The sequence below is a fragment of the Lonchura striata genome, chromosome 4 (genome assembly GCF_050655825.1).
Source record: "Lonchura striata isolate lonStrDom1 chromosome 4, ASM5065582v1, whole genome shotgun sequence".
Taxonomy (NCBI): Eukaryota; Metazoa; Chordata; class Aves; order Passeriformes; family Estrildidae; genus Lonchura; species Lonchura striata.
The window spans coordinates 23,937,621-23,959,660 of NC_140706.1; the positions used below are offsets into that span (position 1 = coordinate 23,937,621).

At 35.1% G+C, this 22,040-nt stretch overlaps 1 protein-coding gene across 6 annotated transcripts in view; it reads left to right on the top strand.

Moving 5' to 3' along the window:
* The window catches only part of SLC30A9 (solute carrier family 30 member 9), a 34,176-nt gene extending 16,223 nt beyond the window's left edge, over positions 1-17,953 (top strand). For 5 of the 6 annotated variants that reach the window (XM_021549535.4, XM_085577837.1, XM_021551106.4 and 2 more), the window contains 5 exons: positions 187-294; positions 1,224-1,389; positions 6,711-6,840; positions 9,612-9,725; positions 11,161-17,953. In XM_021549535.4, the coding sequence (XP_021405210.1) occupies positions 187-294; positions 1,224-1,389; positions 6,711-6,840; positions 9,612-9,725; positions 11,161-11,205 (563 nt within the window). In that variant the 3' untranslated portion in view covers positions 11,206-17,953. The remainder of the gene's footprint in view (positions 1-186; positions 295-1,223; positions 1,390-6,710; positions 6,841-9,611; positions 9,726-11,160) is intronic. The other variant, XR_014954767.1, reaches the window with a different exon arrangement.
* The last annotated feature ends 4,087 nt before the right edge of the window (positions 17,954-22,040 follow it).

A 22,040-nucleotide genomic window follows, 5' to 3' on the forward strand; every position in this document is an offset into this window, starting at 1 on the left:
TGGCTTATTCTGTATATATATAAATGCTTTTGGAAGTGTGAGCATATGCAAAAATTCAGTTTGTACCTATATAATTGCATAAATTGTTATTTTAAATTAGTGTTGTTAGTATAGTTTAAGTACTATTCATAAGATAGTAAAGCTAAATTTTCAGAGCAACATAACTTTTTTTTGTTGTGTGTGCAGTTGTGCAGAGTCGTGATCCTAGTACCAATGTGGTGTTACTGGAGGATGCTGCAGCAGTTCTAAGTGTGGCTGTAGCTGCTACCTGTATGGGACTGACTTCTTTAACAGGTAAAATTCTGCACAGAGGCAAGCAGAATGTGGATTTTTTTCCCATGCATGATGTGAACACAGAACATTTAGTTTATATTGGTTGACTTAAATATGTCTCTGCTCTTCATTTCTGATACTTACACTCTGTAAGCAGATTTTTGAGCTATTTAATCATACAAACTAAGTTATTTTTTTACCAAAGCTAAGATGATCTGTATGCCAAGTGTTTCAAAGTATGTCTTTGCTGGGGAATTAAGTTTTTTAAAGAGGGATGATTACTTATTAATCTGTTTTTAAGTATTAATTTTTTCAAGACAATAAATGTTGGAATTTTGTTTCTTCTGGCTTCTAATGACTTAATTGCAATTTTCACTTTTTATATAGAAGGAATTTTAAAGTTTCATTTCTAGTTTCCTTCATCAGCTTAAAAACACAGTACTATTTCTATGGGTCTGAACATGAATAAGTGTTTGAAACTTACAAAGTACTGTATTCCAGAAATGGTTAATGCTTGCAAATTTTTGAGTTACTGATAAAAGAAGACTGGATTTTGTGCTGGTACCTATGTTTCAGTGTACATAACTTTGTGTATAAATGTATGTTTACTAATATAGAAACACATACAGACAAGAGTTTACTCATTTATTAGTCCTGCAGGAGACAGGAGTACTTCAGGGTACAGGAGGGACTTAAGACTTTGTTTTATGATAAATAGTTTTGTTCCAGCTTCATCATGTTCCTCGGTAGGAAAAAATTTCCACTTACTTAAGAAAAAAAAAAGTAAAATAAATGACCAACTAAAAAAAACATACCAACCAAAAGAATCTCACTAAACAGCAAAACTGAGAAAACCCCTCAAAACTCTGTTCTCTTTTCAGTGTGAAATTGGAATTCTCTGCTATGTTTTAGAAATACTCTGTGAAACTAATTTGATATATCTTATTTAGGAAACCCATATTATGACAGTGTGGGGTCTCTAGGTGTTGGAACTTTGTTAGGGACTGTGTCAGCATTTCTAATCTACACTAACACTGAAGCCCTGCTGGGACGATCCATTGAACCTGAACAACTGCAGCGGCTTACTGAGTTACTGGAAAGTGATCCTGTGGTAAGGTAAGAACCTTTACAGCTCAGTCTCTACTACAAACAACAAAAAGCAAGAAAACAACATTTACTGAGAGAAATCTGATAAGATTACTTTTAGTGTGGAATCTTCTGTATTGGGATTCTAGAGTCTTTATTATTTGTTAACTTCTATTTCTGTGCTAAAACTTTTAGTAAAAGAATACTTGTACCTCTTGTGTGTTAAACAGCTAAAGCAGCATTGCAGATACATTCTAGCTGTCACATTAACTACAGGAATTTACAATGACCTAATGAGAAAGCCATCACAAACTTAAAACTATTTTCAAATTCATGAAATGCAAGCACATAAATGATACTGTTATGTTGCTTGAATAGTTTATTAGTGCTTAAATATTTAAATTCAGTTGCTGTTAGTGTGTGGAATTCTGTAGCAGTTGGCAGGATGTGCTGCAGTAGTATTATAATGTAATGGATTCTTCATGTTACATGCTTATAAATTTACTCATTGCTAATTTCTCCTTCTTAGCAAGTCTGTGATTTGTAGTAAGCTGATAGCTCATTGTAATTCTAAGTCTTGCTTAAATGCTTTTCAATGGGCTATTTTAGCCTTACCCTATTAACCTTGATTTAGAAGTAAACTTCTTTTTGTTTACTTTTAAATCTTTATTTAGGAATATATTTTGGTGTAAATCAGCTGAAGTATTGTAGTGCTTTTTTTATTTGTAGTCATTTTTGAGCTGTGGAGGGAAAAACTCCAAGCCCATTAGTTAATAATAACAGAGTACTTGAAAGAAGCTAAGTGCTGGCACCATCGCAGTTCCAAGCAAGAAGTCTGGATGACATGCCCGTCATTCCAGAAACTGAACAAGAATCCTATTTGGAATAGAATTCTGTTAGAATTTTCACATGTCAGTAAATTAAGTATTTGTGGTGGCCCTGGATTAGGCTGAATGGTGAAGGATGTGTCAACAGTGCTGTGTTAGAGTAGGTGAGTTCACATGACTTCTGTAGTTCTTTTTTCCAAAGTGCCTAAGTGGCTTTTGCTTATTATTTCAGGCTGAAATAATAAAATTTCTCCTAGGCCAAGTACCATTTTATATTGTATTCCATTTTGTAGGTGGCTCTGATTTCTCAAAAGAGCAGACTTAGTTCATGTTCTTCTTGCTGCATTTTTTTTTTTTTAACAAGAGGTACCTTAATTTTTAAAAAGTGTGAATAATAAAAGAAATAAATACTTGTGAGAAATTGCATATTTTCATTTTTTGTGGTTAGAAGCTGAAACATGTTTAGGTGCTTGTCATTCTCTCTGTATGCACTTTGTCTTCACTTATCTCTTTTTAAAATACATTATGTTACCAGCTTTGGTTCCTTTCAGTGCCCAGTTTGTCTTTAACTGAGTTCTTACAACAGTTTGTGTAACATACATCTTCTAAGATCACACCTGGTCTTCATCTCAGTTCTCTGCAACATAAACTTATATTACCCTTGCTTCTTACTAGGTATAGGTAGGTATAATTTGGATAAAAAGCTGAAAAATAAACAAACCAAAGGATGAAATAAGGAAAAAAAAATAACAGCTGAAATTAGGAAGCCTTTTAAACCTTAAGTATCTCTTCAAAGGGTTACCTGTACATTTACTTCAACATAAGCTTTGCACTTCTAGGAGTGTCAGCATTTTCTTGAACATTCAAACTCTCATATTTTCTTAAATGGAAATGTGTAGTAGCGTGTTGTACTCTTACATGTCCTCTGAAACCAAATGTAAAAGAAAAAACTCCTGATTGCTGGCCTGCTTCTAATAGTGACTAATATTTGCTTTTTTATTTCAATCTTTCAGACTTTTCAGTTCTCAATGCAATGCTTTTTGCAGTTGCTGCTCCCAGAATATTCCTCCCTTATTCTTTCAGGCATGGTTTGCAATGTTTATTTTCACATGTGTTTTGCCAAATCAGAAGGAGCTCTATTAGGCAATCATTCAATATTCATCAGAAAGTATGTTAGATCCAAATTGACAGAAGGATCCAGGGCCTCTGATATCTACTCCCTCAGCCCCTGTTACCACCACACTTAAGTTGCTATTCCAGCAGTAGCTTGGCCAAACACTGTGATCCACTGCTAATTATGAATTCTTTGATTATCAGACAATACTAACTGCTGTCCTACTAAAATAAGTCTCTCTGGTGGTGATATTTTTTCACCTAAATCTTGATACTTTATTTTTTTTATAACAGGATTGTTTGACAAGACCTACATTCCCTAAAATCTTAATGACAGGAATAAATGTTCTTAATACAGAGTTCTTCTCTCCACTTTTCTAACTATTTTTCCTTCAACTGTCAAGTGAAGCTGTCCTCACTTAAATGGATGGACTTGTTTACTCTTCTTAAATTTTGGCACAGTGTTGTTCATCTGGTTTTTGTTTTAATTCTCATCACTATTGCAAGATGAAAAATTAATTTGCCTTCACAGTTACTCCTTAGTTCTTTTAGCTCTTGAATATAAGTTATGGAACCTGTTGGATTAGAAGCATTTTCTTGCATTTAAATATCCAGTATGCTTCTTTGCTTTAAGTAGGGAAATGCTTTGTTGTACTAATATAATCTTGCTTTTTTAGATCAAGAAGACAATTACTGCATATTTTTTCCTATTCTGTTTCATCAGTAACAATTCCATTTCTGTCTAGTAGCAGGCTTATTTCCATATTATCCTTTGGTTTTGATGTACTTAAAAAAAGTTGGTTTGTATCACACTCTGTGACTTTTTCTTCTGTTTCTCCTTTCAGCTTGTTTGACTTGATAATTTCCCCTTTAACTTTTCTTAGTAATTTCTAGTTGTGTCCCATATTTAACTCCTGATCCTGAACAGGCTTTCATAGTTGTTCTCAGCTGGAAAATTATTTGATTTTATTTTTGCTGTACAGACATTCAATTCTTAACTCTCATTGACACCTTTGGTGCTTAAATCATTCTTGTGTTCAGCTTAACTGAGCTGTGGGAGATTAGCCTTTCATAACTGTGAAATAAAATATGTGATGTGGTGCAGACTGTCCTGTTTCTGTTCTTATGGAATTTTATCACAGATTCCTAGGCATAAGCTATTTTTAGTGACAGTTTCATCTTTAATTTTACTTCATTGTAACAGCTGTTGTTTCGTTGTGCTTCTGTTGTGCTGGAAAATCTGTCATTCTGGTTTAAATGAAAACCAAAAATATTATAACCAATTGCTCAAAACCAGTAACTTGATGTTCTCTGACAGATTTTTCATTAATTTGAAACTTACTCTTTTCCTGAGTTAGAATTGATGATTTCTACTAACCATCCAGAAGCTTCCATAAGTGACTTTGTGGCTTAAGACTTAGCATATACATTTGTATTTTTGAATGATTAGTGATTTTTCTCCTTCTGACTTACTGTCTTATCTTTCCTGGGCAGATTATATGCATTAAGGTAGACTGTTTTCCTTCATATTTATAGAATGTGCATTATTTCACTAAATTTTATCAGGCTACTGCTTAATGAGATTCTCAAATACCACTTGTTATCTTCTTGCTTAGTTCTGATAGGCATTTGATATGTCTTCAACTTTTTTGAATCACATGGCTCCAAATTCTCTTTATTAACTACATCTGTTATCTTAAATACCCTTTTTGGGTTGAGGTAGTTTGATGCCATCTAGTTTGCTCCAATTAATACTGTTTTGATTTGGTAACTTCTCACAGAATAATTGTGTGAATTGGAATGCAGCTGGAAAGTCTTTATTGCCACCAGTAACCTAATAGCTCTTTTAATCTGCTTAAATATTTACTAAGATGTATTTTTTGGTGTCACTATCTTTAGTTCATGTACTATTTCTTTTTTAATATGCTTACCTCTCCTCCACCCGGAGTATTACAAGAAGTATTCTGTAAAAATTTCCTTTAAGATTGTTCATCTTAAAGTTTCTGTCTTCTGCTCTATTTTGGCTGTTCATTCTAACAATCTCCTAACATACATGCCTTCTGCTTTCTTCCTGCATGGCCTGTGAAGTTATTTCTGATTTATAAATATTCAGATGCAAAGAAGCATTTCTAGTTGGGAAGAGTAAATTTGCTTAGGACAATGGGCATGTTAAATTTCCAGATTCCGTGACAGTGCATGACTTAGCAAAATAAATGGAGTCAAAGTTAGTACTTATGTGCCTTGTGGAATCTAAATGTTGCGTTAGAATTTACCAAATAGTCAAGAATGTATTTTTCTGTTAATAAAACCAAAGTCTTTGAAATGTTTTATACTCGTTTTACTTTGAAAACATCAGAAGCAAGAATTTAAAAAATGTGAACCTTTTGTGATTTGTGTCCCGTGTTTTAGTCTCAACTTATTTTTTCTGACCTTGATGGGAAAATGTGGAAACTTGCTCTGCAGTGGCAATTTTAAGTTTTCTTGGCTTTGAATAGAAACTGAGTTTCTGTTAATATAATTAGGAAAAAAATTAAGTATTTTATTTTGTGTTTATTTTACTCTTGAAATTTATCAGTATGTCTTGGTCCTGAGTTTGCTTCTTATCCCAGAAAATTAAGAGCTTGTTGTTTACTACCTATATGCACATATTAGAATTTGTCCAACAAGCTGGAACAAAACTCTGCTACAGAAAACCAGATTTTTTCAAAGGACCAAATTATAAACATTAGAGCTTTCATGTTCTAGTATTTATTAGGAGCCTTGAAATAAATATAGATTTTCAGCATTTACAAACAGGTCTAATATAAGCTGTGATTAATAGTTCTGAAGGATTAAAAATTAGTTCCAAACACAATATCCATAAGTTTTATCTAAGTCAAATGTATTTTTGAAAACTCTCTAAAAGATCTTGCCTTTACCACCTTTAGGAAAGGACATGTCTATAATTGCAATGTGTCCTTTCATTAATTAACAATAAGTTCCTTTCCTCAGAATTGAGGTTACTAAAAGACTGTTAATTAGTGTCATGTATATGCTTGAAAAATTCTCTGCAGGGGAAAATAAGTTTGACTTAAACTTTTAACACACAATGGGGAAATTCTCACATTTTTAATTGTGGATTTTTAAAAAATATTCTGTTGATCTAGTTCTAAATCTGTAATGCTTCTGTTACAGTGATTTATAGATATGTTGGTGCTGCAGAAACCTGTGGAAGCGATATAACAAATTAAACATAAATCAGTATTTAATGGAAGTGTGGGTGGGCAAAATTGGTTTTTTTGGTCAAAGACTGACCTTTTAAAATTACAGGATCATTTTGTGGTTGACAGTATTGTTAACATCAGAAGTCAAACTAGCTAGTGGTTTGTTCTATGTTGTTTTACATTGCCTTTAAAAATGGATGTGTTTCAGAGCAATTCATGATGTTAAAGCCACAGACATGGGAATGAGCAAAGTGAGATTCAAGGCAGAAGTAGACTTTGATGGACGTGTTGTTACTCGGTGTTACCTGGAAAAACAAGATATTGAACAGCTGCTACAAGTATGTAGAAAAAATTGCTTTTGTAACCCCCAATATTTGATACTTACTTTCCAAGTTCAAGTACCTCTAAACCCAAAACTTGCAAATAGATGAGATACATTTCACTTCTTCTTTTGAAACTTTGCAGATGTTCTTTAGTAAGTGTTACTTTAGTTAGTGTTTTAAATGTACTTAGAGAGAACTGTATTATGTGCTGCTGAAAAAGACCTGCATTTGGCCTGAGAAGGAGGAAGGTGGATTTTTTTTCTTTTAATTCATTACCCTTGACATTGGCTCAGGTGGTCAGAGCCAAGTACTAATAATGCCAAGGTTGTGCATTTGCTCCCTGCACTGGCCATTCATATAAATGTTGGAGTAAATAACCCTTGTGTGTCACTTCCACTCATAACATTCTATGATTCTGTGATTGTTTTGTTAGAAAATACAGATTTGTAAAAATGAAAAAAATGATGAGAACATAATTATTCCAATACATTTATTGAATTACAAGATCTGCAGTTACAACTAGAAGCTTGTCACCTGCACATAGGCATCTGTTTTGGCAGAGCCATTTGCCTTGGGTGTTGGTGATGCTGGGGCTCACAGGTCCAGCTGTTCAGACTCAGTGTGAAAATGGATTGCCAGCATCACATGATTTAGCATTTCAATGATGTTTAACAATTAACCATCCTTTAGTAAGTATCAGTCTCTGATTTCAGTGTAGTTCAGAGTAGCCTTTCTTAAGCCCTCTTTTCAAGACTGAACTGTTCTCTGCTATATTCTGTATGGCAGGACTATGAAGTATGAAGAAAATAATTATTTATCCAAATTAAAAGGAGAGTTTTAAGTGAGAAAAACATTTTGACAAGACAATGTTTTTGTTTTCACTGGTATCTTTCTTATGTACATTTGTTTACAACATTTCTTTCTTTTCTACCTTTTCAAAATGAAATACAGGTGTCTGCATTTTGTCTGTCCATTAAGCAAGTACTTGGAAGTTATACTTACTTTAAAATTTTACATTGCAATTTTAAAAATCATTAGTCAGTATCCCAGTTTTTAAAAACATTTTAATGTCAAAATAAGAATTAGGTATGTGTATGTATAGTGCAATATCTGGTCTGTTCATATACTGGATTTCAATTTAATACATTTTTTGAGAGGAGGATTGCTATCAGCTTTGTACCACTGAGATACTGCAACTTTGCCTAGTTTTAGATTGCCAGTTGCTTTGCTGTTGCAGTTTTTAGTACTAGTCTTCTTTTCAAGGCTTTGTTAGCTTTTATTCTTTACCTGCTATTCCCTTTGGCAAATGCATACAACCTCCACTAGTTCTTAAAATACTTGGAGTATTGTTGGGAAAGATCTTCCTGATTGATTCTAGGTTGGCAACTGTTTCTTACACGGGTCATTGTTGTTTCATGTAGTAACCTCGTGTCAGCTATACAAATAGCATTGAGGGATAACTCCTTTCAGTAGGCTTCAGTCATCTGAAGTCAAAGGCAGACACTGTGCTTGCCTTTTGACCTATACTTTTCAAATAAGCAGCTCATTCAACTAGCATTGCTGTCAATGTTATTCTTTCTACAGTTGTGAAATATTTGTTGAAATGCTGTCATTTAGATTACCTTGGTTTTTTTCTTGTTAGACTTGCTGTTATTGTAGTCATGGGTTATTGTGGTTGAGATATGTTTTAAGCTTGCTCAATTACATTATTCTTCTTCAGCTTTAGAGCAGTGAGAAAGGAAAATAAGTTGCTGTCATGTACTTGTATGCACAAGAAGAATTAGTTTCATAATTTGTGACTTTTTGCAATAACCTGTTTATCCTAAACATACTGCAGCTGAGGTAAACTACAGGACAAATGGCTTCCAGACAGGTTGGTGTGAGACCTCTAAGGAAAGCTCATGGCTTTAAACTGAAAGACATAAAGTAGATATAAGAAAAAATGCTTTACTGTGGTGGCTGGGATGGTGAGACAGTGGAACAGGCTGCCTAGAGAGAAGTTGTGGATGCTCCATCCCTTGGGGTGTGTAGGGCCAGGTTGGACAGGGCCCTGAGTAACCTGGTGTGGCAGAAAGTGTCCCTGCCCATGGCAGTGGGGGAACAACTAGATGATCTTTAAGGCCCTTTCTGACCCAAACCATTATATGATTCTATGGCAATACTGTAGTTGCCTGCTTTGGTGCTGCTGTTGTCTGTGGTATTTTGGAGGGTGGAGTTTAACATCCTGTCTTCCTTAATCTCATTCTATCTGTTTCTTATGCTGTTGGTTTCTTACTCTGACTTCCTGTCAACTGTCTTCAAGTTTCTGATGTTATGAAGGACTCATATTTACAGCAGCATTTGTTATGATCCTTGTGGACTTTCAGATGGGTTGGTTATGTGATGCCCAGAGTAGACAGTGTAATGGAATAGCAAGAATGGAGAAAGAATACATGGGGTACCCTGCTCTGCCTTGCTGTGAGAAATACCTCAGAAACTTCTAGAAAATGAATGAGATTCTCTAAACTTATTTGGAAAGTTAAGGAGGAAATCAATTGCAGATAGAAGAAGGTTTTGTATTAAATGCAGGTGTAATGACAGAGCCAGCTGTTTTCATCAAATAGATGCTACTCTTCTGTGTCTTTGAGACACAAGAACAGATGATGTTTTGAGAGTAAATGGCAAAAGCTGAAGTGTTTTGTTTAGGTTTTTTTTCCTCCCTCTTGAAATATGTCAAGACCCTCTGGAGTGTTATTCCTTTATTTTCTTTTCCTCATCTCAATCTCTTAAATTTAATTTCTTCCTAGGAAATTCAGCAAGTGAAAACCCTTGAAGAATTAGAAGCCTTTATGCTAAAGCATGGCGAGAATATTGTTGACACACTGGGAGCTGAAGTAGACAGACTTGAGAAGGACCTGAAGGTAAATTTAACTGCTTATTAGTGAGTGCTGATTCTGTGATATATTTTAAACAGTATCTCTGCATCTAGTTTCTGGGATTTCATTTGTAAATATGAGAGAGGGAAGGAAGTTGATATTACAAATGCAGATTTTCTTGCTCTAGTATTATTATCTGAGTTCTGACCACCAGAAAGTCCTTGCTTTGCCACTGATCCATTTGTTAAATTTTTTGTTCCATTTTATACCAACATACAACAAATTTTCATTCAGTAGGCCTGAAAGTGTCTTTTTTACTGTATTCTCACAATGCCAGACTATTTATAGGCCGTTGAATTCTGTTTTGGCTCTAAAAAAGTTTTTTTTTTGTTTTAAACTGGTTATTAGAATTGTATCAAATATTTATGGGTGATGGGACTGCTACTCAACGTCTTTCACTCCTGTTGAATCTGTACAGTGTTTATTTTACTTTACAAAACTCTCTCTATTTTTTCATTTTGCAATTTAAATATCCTCTAGCTGATGCAAGAAAGGGTTGTTCCCATTTTTAATTTTGTAAGTATGTTGAGGCTGTCAGTCTTACTTTCCTGTTATGAATTCAAAACTACAAGTATACTGACCCTCAGATAAATGCAGTCCTGCCATGACTGTTCCTTCTTGCCATGAGACACTACTCAAGAGCATGTCTGTCCTTGCTTGTTATATTTCATAAATATTCTAGCTTAAGTTTCTATCCCTAGGGTTGTCCTGTTTAAGAATCAAAATACTATTTTTGATTTTAATTGCACCATCTGAATCAGTTTTTCATACATGGTTTTTGAAGGAGGAGGATCATGCCTGAATTTTTTATAAGCATGGATACTACTTTTTGGTATAGGCATATATATATATTGTGTAGGTACTGAATATGCTTTACTATATATGCTAGTCAGGTTTACGTACTGGATATCTTTGAAGTCATGACTTTGTAATGGATTGTACAATTCATGTAATGGTGATAACATATTTCTGTAATATCAGAAAATGCATATTTCTTAATAGAAACAGTGTTCTGAATCTTTATAAATAGCTTCAGTGGCATAGAAACAAATTATTTCAGCAATCTTACCCATTATTCAGGAAAGTATCTGTTAAAACTTTAAAAAAGTGAGATGTGTATATATATTTGTATAAAACTCTACTGCCTTGTTAAAATTGGAAGCTCCTCCATACTTTATAAAGCATAAGAACTAATTTATCCATGATGTTGAAAAGTATTTTTCAAATAAAAAGATGACTTGACCTTCCAAAAATGCCATATAATATGGACAATGTTTATTGAAACTCTTCATGATTTTAAAATAGTCCCTATGTTACCCAAAAAGGGGATTTGTTATCCAATTGTCAACATCATACTAGAAACACATTAAATATGCAAAAATGAATATTTGCAATACATTGTTTTTAAATTTTATTTCAGCAACGAAATCCTGATGTTCGTCATGTGGATTTGGAGATACTGTAGAGTTGAACAGGAGAAATCTTCAGGTTGCTACACTTGTGGAAAGAAGTCGTGTAAAGGGCTGAAAAGCTTCTGAGATTGCAGTGACCTCAGCACCATACCTCGCTTCCTTTGCTGTAGGCTTCCTGGACTGTTAGCACTGCTTCTGTTTCTGGAAGAGCGCTAGACTTGCAGACAAAAATTTCCATGGAAAAATCAGTTTCAAAAAGCTACTTGAGTTAAATTCCACAGGAGAGTCTGCCCAAGTACATTCACTGCGATTCAGAACTTAGAACTTGAGGTTTAGTTAGGCAAATACAGCTGCCTGAAACTATACAACGCATGTAGTTTTTCCATTTGTGTCCCTTTGCAGTCTGTTTGCACTTCTTTAGTTTCTTTCAAGATATCATTAAAGGTTCTTGGGAGATATTAAGATTAGCTAGGAAGAGTTTGTTCCAGTGGAACCTGCCAACCTTAAATTGTAATATTTCAACTGTGTGATTGTTTCACAGTTTTTCTTTTCTATGAGATAAATTGTTTCAAATGGGCGCTGGCCTTATCTCAAGTACCATGACCTGGAAACTTGCTTTTTGCCACCATTACAACTGCACTTCAGGAAAACAAGGCTTTTCACCTTAGAGGAGCCAGCTGTATGGTTTAGACAGAATACATTGAGTTACTGTGAAAAATTACTGTGTACAAATTTCGGTGCACTTCCTCTCTTTAAATTTTGCTTTTTTCCATACTTTAACACTTGTTCTCTTATTTGTAAATATCTTCAGATGTGATCTGGGAGATATTTATGGTAGTGCTTATTAAAAGTTACCTGGCATTTTTGTCTTTTTATATTTTAATAGACTCTATTGCCAGATAAGGTCTTTGCTAGAAGATATGAGAGATGTAGCTGGAATATATAATAGTAAAAAAATGATCTATTTATAATTAAACAAATGAATACATTGTATTTTTAATTTATTTGCCTTTAGATATTACCTGAATTCAAAACCACTTAGTCTGAATTTTTGTATAACTTGACCTTGCTTGTTTGGAAAAGCAGAATTCCATCAGTGGTCCTCAACAATCCAGAGATAAGTGATTAGTTTATAACTTGGAAATGTGAAATTTTAGAGCTGTGTACAATTGTCTAAAGGCTTTCTGCAGTAGGTACTCAAGTCGTATCAGATACTTTGAGACTTAGTCTTTATTAATAAGGCCATGAGTACTCAACATGCAAGTTGAAATATAAATGAAATAACCATATTTAAGTAGCACTGAGGACAAGTCTTTATGCACTTTAATGTAAAATAAGATTTGCTTGTGGGTGACAGGTGGTAATAAGACCATCCTAGTAACTCAGTTGCTGAGTAATGGCTGAATTGCTAAAAGAAGAAATGTTGATATGAAACACAAGTCTTCAAAAATCAATTAAGATTCTATTATAAGCATTGCAGCAAATAATTGTGGAGACCAATATGTACAGATTTGACTAAAAACATTTTAGAATATTTTTTTCATACTAGGTGTCACTTCATCAGTGAACAATGAGAATTTAACATAACATGCCTTTTTGACAACTGCAAAGCACTTTGCATACTGGTCATTTTAAGTAAAAAAACATTCCAGAATTAAGTTATATATGGGGCTTCACAAACAGTTATTGTAGGTGAAAGGATCTTTTTTGTACCCTTTTCCATAATCCCTATTCACTGGTGGCTTCTTTATCGCATATTACCTTATTATGGTTAATTCAAAAGAAGGCTTACTTTATCTGGTTTTCTCCTATTGCAAAACTAGTTAGTATATTTAAGCCTGATGATTTAAAATGCAGTTTAAAGGTAATTTTGAAGTCTCCCATATGAAATAAATAAGGCATATTTTTAGCACATGATAAATAATTTACCTTTCTCCTCGCCCTTCTATGTAAAATTAATCTCATCTCAGTATGCACTCTCCTGGTATTAGTCTTATTCATGAAGAGCACTGGAACCTGGTAATGCATAACATGTTCTCTTCTCCCTGGAATATCTATATGATTTTGAATTTGAATAAACACATTAATAAACCAGTTATTTCAGAAATCAAAAACCTGAAGAGAAGTGAAACTGGGAAAATGTTCTTCCTGCAGGGGTTAGTGAAGACAGCCAATGTGATCCAAGTGGTTTGCATGCTGGAATTATTGATGAATGAATAGTGTCAGTGTGCACTTTGCAGGGCAGAACTTTCCCTGCAAGATTAGTAAATATTATCTCAATACCAAAGTGAGGAGGTATGAGCTTATATTGTTGCAAGTCATCTGCTTCAAAAGCCTATAAAAATGTTTTTTTTGTATTCATTGGAGATGTAATACATCTGAATTCTCATCTTAGTTTTCTTATTTGAGTCAGAAAAATGCCCATTCACACCTTCTGTTTATATTCCAAGATAGAATTGAGTTCCTTGTCTCCCCGTTATTTTACTGATTATAGCATCACAATATGTTAAATTCAAGATGCCAGGACTTGAATGGTTTTAGGTACATTACTGTTGACCAGTCTGAGGACCCAGTTCCATTTTTTGAAGTGACCTGGATGGTGATGTACTACAAAAAGGCAGGCAGATTGGTTTTGGCAGTACTTTGTGAGTTTACATGTCGTGCAGTTGCATGGAAGTACTGATTCACTGAGCCTGCCAGGTTGGGAAAGAATACTAATTCCAAGCTGTTACATTTTAATTTATATGTTATAATTTGCAAATTGTTTTTAAGATATTACATTTTTACTGATAATTTTTCTTTAACTGTCTTTATAGTCAAAATTTTTGAGGTAATGTGGGTCCACAACTTAGTTTACTTTTGTTTTAATGTTTTTGAGGAAAATAATTAGCTAATAAATTTACATTTACATGATAGAGTCCTCAGATTAAAGAACTGTACATGTGTGGAGGAGTGATTTTTTCTTTATCACAAATGCAATTACAAAATGGGGTTTTTTTACAGATTTTAAGGAAAATAAGTGAGGATTTACCTAACAATAAAGTTATATTCTAGGATTTTTTCAATTAAGGTGTGGTGTTTTAAAGTAATTTATTTCTGTAGACTAGCCTTGTGGGTTCTATTTTTTCAAATTTTGTTCAAAATATGGCTGCCCTTTATGCTTTGTGGAAAATTTTTATATGCTGTGGAGTGACTCATAATTCTGTAAAACTTCAAATGTTTGAAAAACTTGTCTTAGTGTTCCAATATACTGAATGATCTTAATGTATTTGAAGTCCAAGTTGGCTGGATAGTAATAATGTTTTTCTATAGAGTATTTTTTTTTCTGTAAAAGGTAAAATTCTGAAGTGATTATCTTTCCCCCAGCAATGAACTTCAAGTCTAAGTTGTCTCCATTATACACTGGAATTCAGCATTTGATGTGGTGTGCCTTTCCCCCTCCACTTTTACAGCATTTATTAAGGATACAGTGGTAGTAGTAAACACCCTGGTAGATTACTGTACTACAGGGACTCTTTGGTGGTTTGTGCTCTGGTCCAGCAGCAGTGGGCAAAACACATTTGTTAAGGACAAGTTTGCATCCTTTATTCCCTGTGACTCATCCTTGAACTGAATGCTTTTTAGACTCCTATTTTTTTTTTCTTCCTTGAATTTCCACACAGATTTTATTGCTTTTTAAAAGTAACTCTTAGAGAAAGAAGCTATTATGAACATCTTACATTTTTAAAAGCAGGGCTGAATTCTATTCTTGGTCTGTGAATTTTGTACTGTACTTCCTGTTCATTAATAGTTGAGAGTAGTGATTACTGTTTTGAAAGCTACAAACCATGTTAACCAAAACCAAGTTTTCTGATTCTGTGAGGTTTTTTTTCAGCTGTATCTGGACACTCAGTTTTTGAGAGATTTCTACTGCCCCCTCTTTGATAAAAGGAGAGTACAGGAATGTTTTTAGGTATGTTTTGTCTAGGTTATACATTGATTGCAGTCCTGTGTCCTCTTTATTTGTAGTAAATTTAGCTGTTTTTTCTTTTTCTGTAACAAAGAAAACAATATATATTACAGAACTATCTCTAATAGTGATGAGTACATCAAATACAGTCTTCATGCAAAGACTTTCTTTGCCCTTGTCTATTCAAAGTGTGGCGATTTTTGAAAATTGTCAATGAAGTAATCCTTTTTCTAAACTTGACCTAGATGTTTTCCTTATAGAAGAAACCAGAGCACCATTTTGTTTAAGATTTGAAAACAAAGTGTTTCCTTTTATGGTCATATGTTCTTGAGGCATTTTGGCATGGTAGGATAATTGATGAATATTGACTCATGTACAAAACCTGCCCTTCTGTGCATATCTAAAGGCTTACAGAAGTGAATATAAAATGGCAATGTGCTTTTTTTCCTTCTAGCTTAAGTGTTGTGCTGCTTCTATTGTTATTGTTGGCTCTGAATGGGGAGTACCATTAACATCTCTTTTGCAGTTTACCTGCTTAACGTAAATGAGAAGTTGAGATGTACCAAAAAGATCTTTTTAATAGAGGGTTTTCATAGCTTAGGTAATTTTTCCTTTCTTGTTAGTGAGACACAAATCATTAAGATCAAAAGTAGACTATATTACATAAAAAAAGAAAAAGGAATCCAGGCTCTAAAGCACAATAGTTCAATTTTTGAAATGTATGTCCTTTGAGGAAAATAAAACAGAAGCTCTAAGTGGATGTATGGTTTATAGAAACTGCAGTCAGGCTTTGCTGAAGCAAAAGAAATTAAACTAAAAGTATATGATTAAAAGAAAAGAATCCAAGGAAGAAAAAGACCCAAGACACTGAGCATCTGGAAATAGGAAAGGATGAAAATCATCTAAAAATCTTGTCCAGAAATAAGAAATAATGATTGGAGAATTCCCTATACTGAAAATCAGAGCTTCTGTCTAACTATGTCCTGATATGGTGTTCAGCCTTGCAGGTGCAAACCTATTTGTCCACTGAAGACTGCTAAGGGTGATGTTGTAATCTCAGTTTTTGTTGATGAGATGTGTTTGGTAAGTAAAGGGTGAGTAATATTATTTGTGGAAGTGAGAGCTGGAGTGAATTAAAGAGAAAATTAATTGATTATTTTAGACTGAAGCATCATATTGAATGTGCTGTGGTAAAAGAAGTGCTCTGTTGTTGTAAGGTCTGCAGAATTCTTGCAGTGGACTGTAGTCATTGATGAATACATTAGTCTTTATTTTTCAATTTACTGAGATGTCTGTGGATAAGCAAGATTTCTAATTAAATAACATTCTGAAAAGGAGATAAAACATTCAAAATGTAATGTGAAAAGGACGTATGTTTTTAAAATACCACAGACATTATAGCACATTATAATAGATAGGCAGAAAGTATTCTGTTTACGTAGGGTGCTTGTGGACATTTTTTTCTTGTGTAAATCAAAGCTACCAATTAAAAGGCCATGGTTACTTTTTATAAGTATTACACTAACAGCAAGCCCAGTCAAATTTTTGTATAGCCAGCACTCATAGTTCTGTTCTGAGATGCCTGTTAAAATAGTGGAATACACATCCATAATCTAGCATAAATTTGGTTTTTGTAATCTAAATTACAAAATTAGACTGTTTAAAACTTTATGATCAGCTGCTTCAAATCTGAAGTCAGAAGAAAAAAAGAAGCAATGGTGTATAAATGATGTAATATAAAAGGGATTTTGTAAGCTTTTCTTCAAATTAAATATGCTGAAGGACTGTGTGAAAAGTGTTTGAAAAATGCCTAAAGCGTTTGGAAAGCATTTTGGCTATTGCCAAGATGGCATTAAATTTGAAAGTCAACAGTGAGGATTTTTCACTCATGGTACAACTTTCAAAGGGCAATGTCAAAGTCAAAATCCATTTTTCCATGCAATCTTTTAATCAGATTCACCAGTCCCCTCCCCACCCCATGCATTGCATTCTGGTGTATCGGCTTTTTCATCCTGTGTCCTGCTTACTCCATATTAGTATGGGGCAGTCATTTTGATTTGTGAGGTGTAGACCTTGGAATACTTACCTGCATATGTTCTTTGTTCTGTAATTATACTTGAATTCAGTACATTCTGTATCATGGCTGGAAGTTGTAATTTCTCAGTAAAATGTTATGTAGCCAGTAAGGGTCGTGTTCTGTTAATTTAAGCAATTTTATATGTATTGGAAAAGTAAGCAATAGCACTGGCTTTAGGCAGCTGATGATTCACTATGTTTCTGAATTCCAATAGCATATAACTGTTTTATGGATGTCAAACAAAGGTTCTGTCCATCTCTTTGTGCTAGTTATTCAGTCTGCGACACTGGCACACACTGTTCAATAGCATGTGCTGGGTGAGGGAGCAACACGCCCAGGCTGGTCAAGCTCTGTGTTTGTTCTCTGAACCTCACTGGCAACTCTGCCTTTCATCCTGTTTGCTCCTTGCCCTCAAAGAGGATGGTTCCTTCCCCAGTACTGGGAGAGCTCTTTCTGCCTGGCTTGGAGGCCCACTGGCACTGTCTCCAGTTTGGATTACCTGTCCTGATCCAGATGGAAGGATGACATGAAGAAAGGTAGTACTACAGATGGGCTGCATGTCTGTGTATAGTCAAGGGTATGAAGAATTCCTTGAAGAGGTTGGATCTGTGTTAGGCTTGCATAGTAACTGTAGTTTCACAATCCCAGCAAAGCTGTCCAAGCCTCTTAAGAAAAAGCTTGAAATTAGTCAGCTTAGAAAGGATTTAATGTACTGTCTGGTACACTTAAGTTATGCTTCTTATCACTAATACCAATAAAACTGCTTATTTATCAAGTTATGGGAAGAACTGCTTCTAACTGGGCTAAAAAAATTCATGTGGTTGGAAAGAAGAGTCAAAAATGTCAGAAATCTGGCTAATTAAGTGGAGAAACTTGAAAAACTGGTTTTTGTCTGTATGGTATCACATACTAGAAATAAAGGGGTCAAGCAACATTGCAGGAAAGATTTTGCCTATGCACTGTATGTCCTTATTGCTAAAAATGTTTCATTTCATAGTGAAGAGACTCCCTTTCTCAAGCGAAGTTTCTTGGATTTGGATTCCTATGGTTTTGTTGTTTTGTTTTTTTTTCCTGTAATGATCCAAATGGCACAAGATCCACCTGAGCAGAGAAGTGACAGACTTGAGGGCCTCATCTCTTGTCTATTTTATGTCAAGTTCAAATACTGGGCTGTCTTTGGGCTGCTGGAATAACCAGGGAAGTGGTCTCAGCCACTTCAAAAGAGGGAAAGAACTCTGTCATTTCACATAATGTAACCTGGAATCTTCCAAATACTTTCTTTATTTGCTGTCTGTGACATTTATTGAAAGGGCATTCCAAAATAATTGTGTTAAATCAGGGGTAATGGGTTGAAGTGGGATCCTGCAGTCAGCTGGTTGAAGGTGATCTTAAAAGTGCTGTTCAAGAAGGAGTTTTGCCAGTCTTTGCATATACTTTACGAGGGACTTATTAAAAGATCATGAAAAGTAAACCTCCCTTTAGTGTTTGAATTAAACTTTTTTTGAAAACCCTAGGAAAAGGGACATAATTTCTGCTTTCACAGAAGTTGTACCAGCTCAGCTCCCAGTAAATTACAAGTATTGATTTTCCTAAGCTCTTTGTGATTTTATTTTTTTTTTTTAAATTTAAACTTCAGTTCTGATGCTGAATTGGGGCTTAGTAAGATCTTTTCTAGGTTCTCTTTCTGACACCTGAGGTGACTGGAACGTTATTCACTGCTCTAGTGTAAACTGATATTCAGTGTTAGAGAAGTATTTTTTTACCTCAAATACTGATTGAACAGCAGCTTACCATTAAATCAGGCTACTTTGGATACACAAAGCATTAAGTTTAGGGTTAAATGTGGGGGTTTTATTTTTCTCCAAGGCAGTAATAAAAAAAAAATCCATCTTGAATTTGTTGCATGTAAAAATGCATTTGTATATGAACCTCTGTCTCTGCGTGTTGCAATTGCATGTAGGTGTCTTTGGCTGCAGATTTGTACTCGCTGATGTTTCTCATGAAAGACAACTTTCTCAGCATCTCAGCAAAAATCAAAATTAAATACTGTGAAAAAAGATGCTAATGAATTTTGACAACTTGGAAACCTTGAGGCAAGAAAGACTTTCCAGTAAGGCCTGAACCCATTCTGCTTCTTTCCCTTTATGCTTTGCACCGATTTCATTGGTTTTGACCTTTATTGTAGAATCTCAGTTTCAGGGTGGTTCAAAACAAGGGTTTTAGGTGTAGTAGACTAATTCCAAAATCTATGTTCCAAGTGCTCCAGCTGATGAGTAGGTAATTGAACACTTCTTGATCACTGAGGGAGATGTGCAGTGGTATTCTGGCTAGCATTTGGTGGGTTTACAAAAGTGCAAGGGTTAACTTTTTTCATGGAAATGTCTCAGCCTAGAACAATTTTCCTGATGCTGTAGGTGGGAAAGATTCCCCAGGTGTTTCCTTGACATTCTGTTTGTCAAGATACTGTGTTGGAACTTTTTGCTTTGCTTCTCTCTTTGGCAAATAAAAATTCCCTTTTCTTCAATAAGTAGGTTTTGTCTCTTTGAGGTTCTCACATAATTTTGGAAGATTTTCAGCTTTTCAATCACATTGCTACCAAGCATTTTTGAAAGGTTTAATTAGACTTTTTCTGCTCTACTATTGACCCTGTTCCTAAATGGGAACTAAATTTAATATTAAATTTTCTAATGAGAAACTGCTTTAAGTCATTAGCAAACCTGTTTCTTTCTATTTTCATACAAAGACAACCTAGGTTGAGGCAATTATATCTGTCAGATGAGTGGGAAAGTTTAAAGCATTTTTAAGGACAAAAGGGTTTTTTAGCTTTTTCCCAACATTGTTGTTCAAGTTCATGTCAGGATTGTTTTCTCTCAATTTAGCTAATTAATCTGCTGGTATGGCTTTTTTTTTTTTTTCCTTAGTGTGATACATTTTAGTAGAAGCTGCTTTTATAGTTCAAATGTTGAAGGGTCTGTGGAGGAGGGTTTTTGCATTCACAGGGCAAGGTCACATACTGAGTTCTGCCAAGTATTCCACAGGGCTCCCTGGTGCAGCAGGGAAGGTTTATCCCTGGAGAACTGTTTATGTATGAACTCACTAGGAAATAACCAAGACAGAGCTTCTGATTTAAATAGGCCTTAAGGAGTGGTCAGGTCACATCAGTGGTGTTGGCTTGCTCTATCAGTAACTGAGATTTATGTGATGATTTCCTGGAGCTGCAGTTACACTCACCTTGTGCTGAAGCCCTGGGGTACTGGTTATAGTTATTGATGAGCATAAGTTTCCAAACAGAAACTCACTTTGCAAGTGGGTAGGCATTGTGTATTTGTCCATGCTGCCTGAGCTAGTGGCAGCCCACTGGCTTCAGTCAGTGCTGCAGCAGAGGGAAGGAGGCAGAGTAAACCCTTCCTAGCTGATTGAGGACAAGAGTTTGCAGCGTGAGTAATCTTATTAAAGTAACACTACAAACACTTGAATAATATGAGCTTGCACGTGAGCTTGTTCAAAGCAAATGATCTAAAAACTAAATACCTTCATATGCATGAGGTTCTATGTTTGGCTTGGACTTTTAAGTTCTCTTCAGGGACATCTTGTGTCTCAGGAGAGATGCAACTGCCTGCACGGGCCATGCTTCTGAGGGCACCAGCACTGCTGCACAGCAGGAGCACAGTTTAGCCATCGCCTTACCAGTATGTTTTAAAGGTACTTAGTGGATATGATAAAATGCAACATTATTGAATTACACTCCCCATCTGTGCTGCTTGTTCCACTGCAGTTACTTCCCTGGCCTGCTTCTTCCCCATCCCAGGTACCTGTTCTGTACCCCTTCTCTCTGCCTGCCTGGCCCCAGGCACTACCTCTCACGCTTATCCCCTTCCAAAAGCCCTCCTGTTAGACCTAATCTCTCTTTTTGAGCTACATAAACATGACTGCTGCCTCTGGTTCCCTATTGTACTCTTCTTCCTTGCCAGCTTTCCCTGCTGAATTCCTACCTGTACTGCTTCACCCTGTTTGGTTCATACACAGCCCATCCCTGTTCCCTCTTGCCTCCAGATCTGCCCTCAGACATTTCCAGCCATTGCCCAAAAGTCTGGGAAGTCAAAGTTTTTCAAACAGAAGCTAATTATATTTTTTTGCACATAGATTAATACAGATTTTCTACCTCAATTTCTTAGAGTTCCACTAAATTATTTTGGTGGGGATATTAGTAAGCTGTTCCCACTGATTGTGATAGTCACAAAAAAAAAAAAAAAAAAAGCAGTAGACTGAAGCCCCTGACCTAGAAAATACTTGCCCAACCCCAATTAGTTTTGCAGCATTACAGGCACCTAAAAGCACTGTTTTATAATGGTACTATTTGGTAACTATTTCAAGTGGTTGACACCAGCCTGCGGACTGGCCCTGGCTTCACAGCCCAGCAGCAGTGATTTGCTGCGCTGAATGTTTGTCACTGTAATTCCTCTACAAATTATCTGGAGCCAGGATTTTCTAAAGCGTTTAAGAGAACAGGATACATTCAGCCATCACTGGATTCTGAATTAAAATGGGATTTAAATGTCACTGCTTGAAAATCCAGGTTCTAAGATTGCAGATGGGTACTTCCTTTGAATAGTCTTTCTGTTTAACCAGCATAAATCTATGTGGCTGTACATTGAGGTGAAAATTATTTATATTATATTCATACTTGAATTCTTCATAATCTTTTCCTGTGCTTTCTGGTGCTTCATACCAAACAAGCATTTAATGCAAAAGAAAATGCTCTAGCCCTTTATATAAATCTAAAACTTTTAATATATATTTATAGTGAGACCCAGGTATCATGGCTGTCACACTGACACAAGATTGCCTCTAGAGAAAGAAAG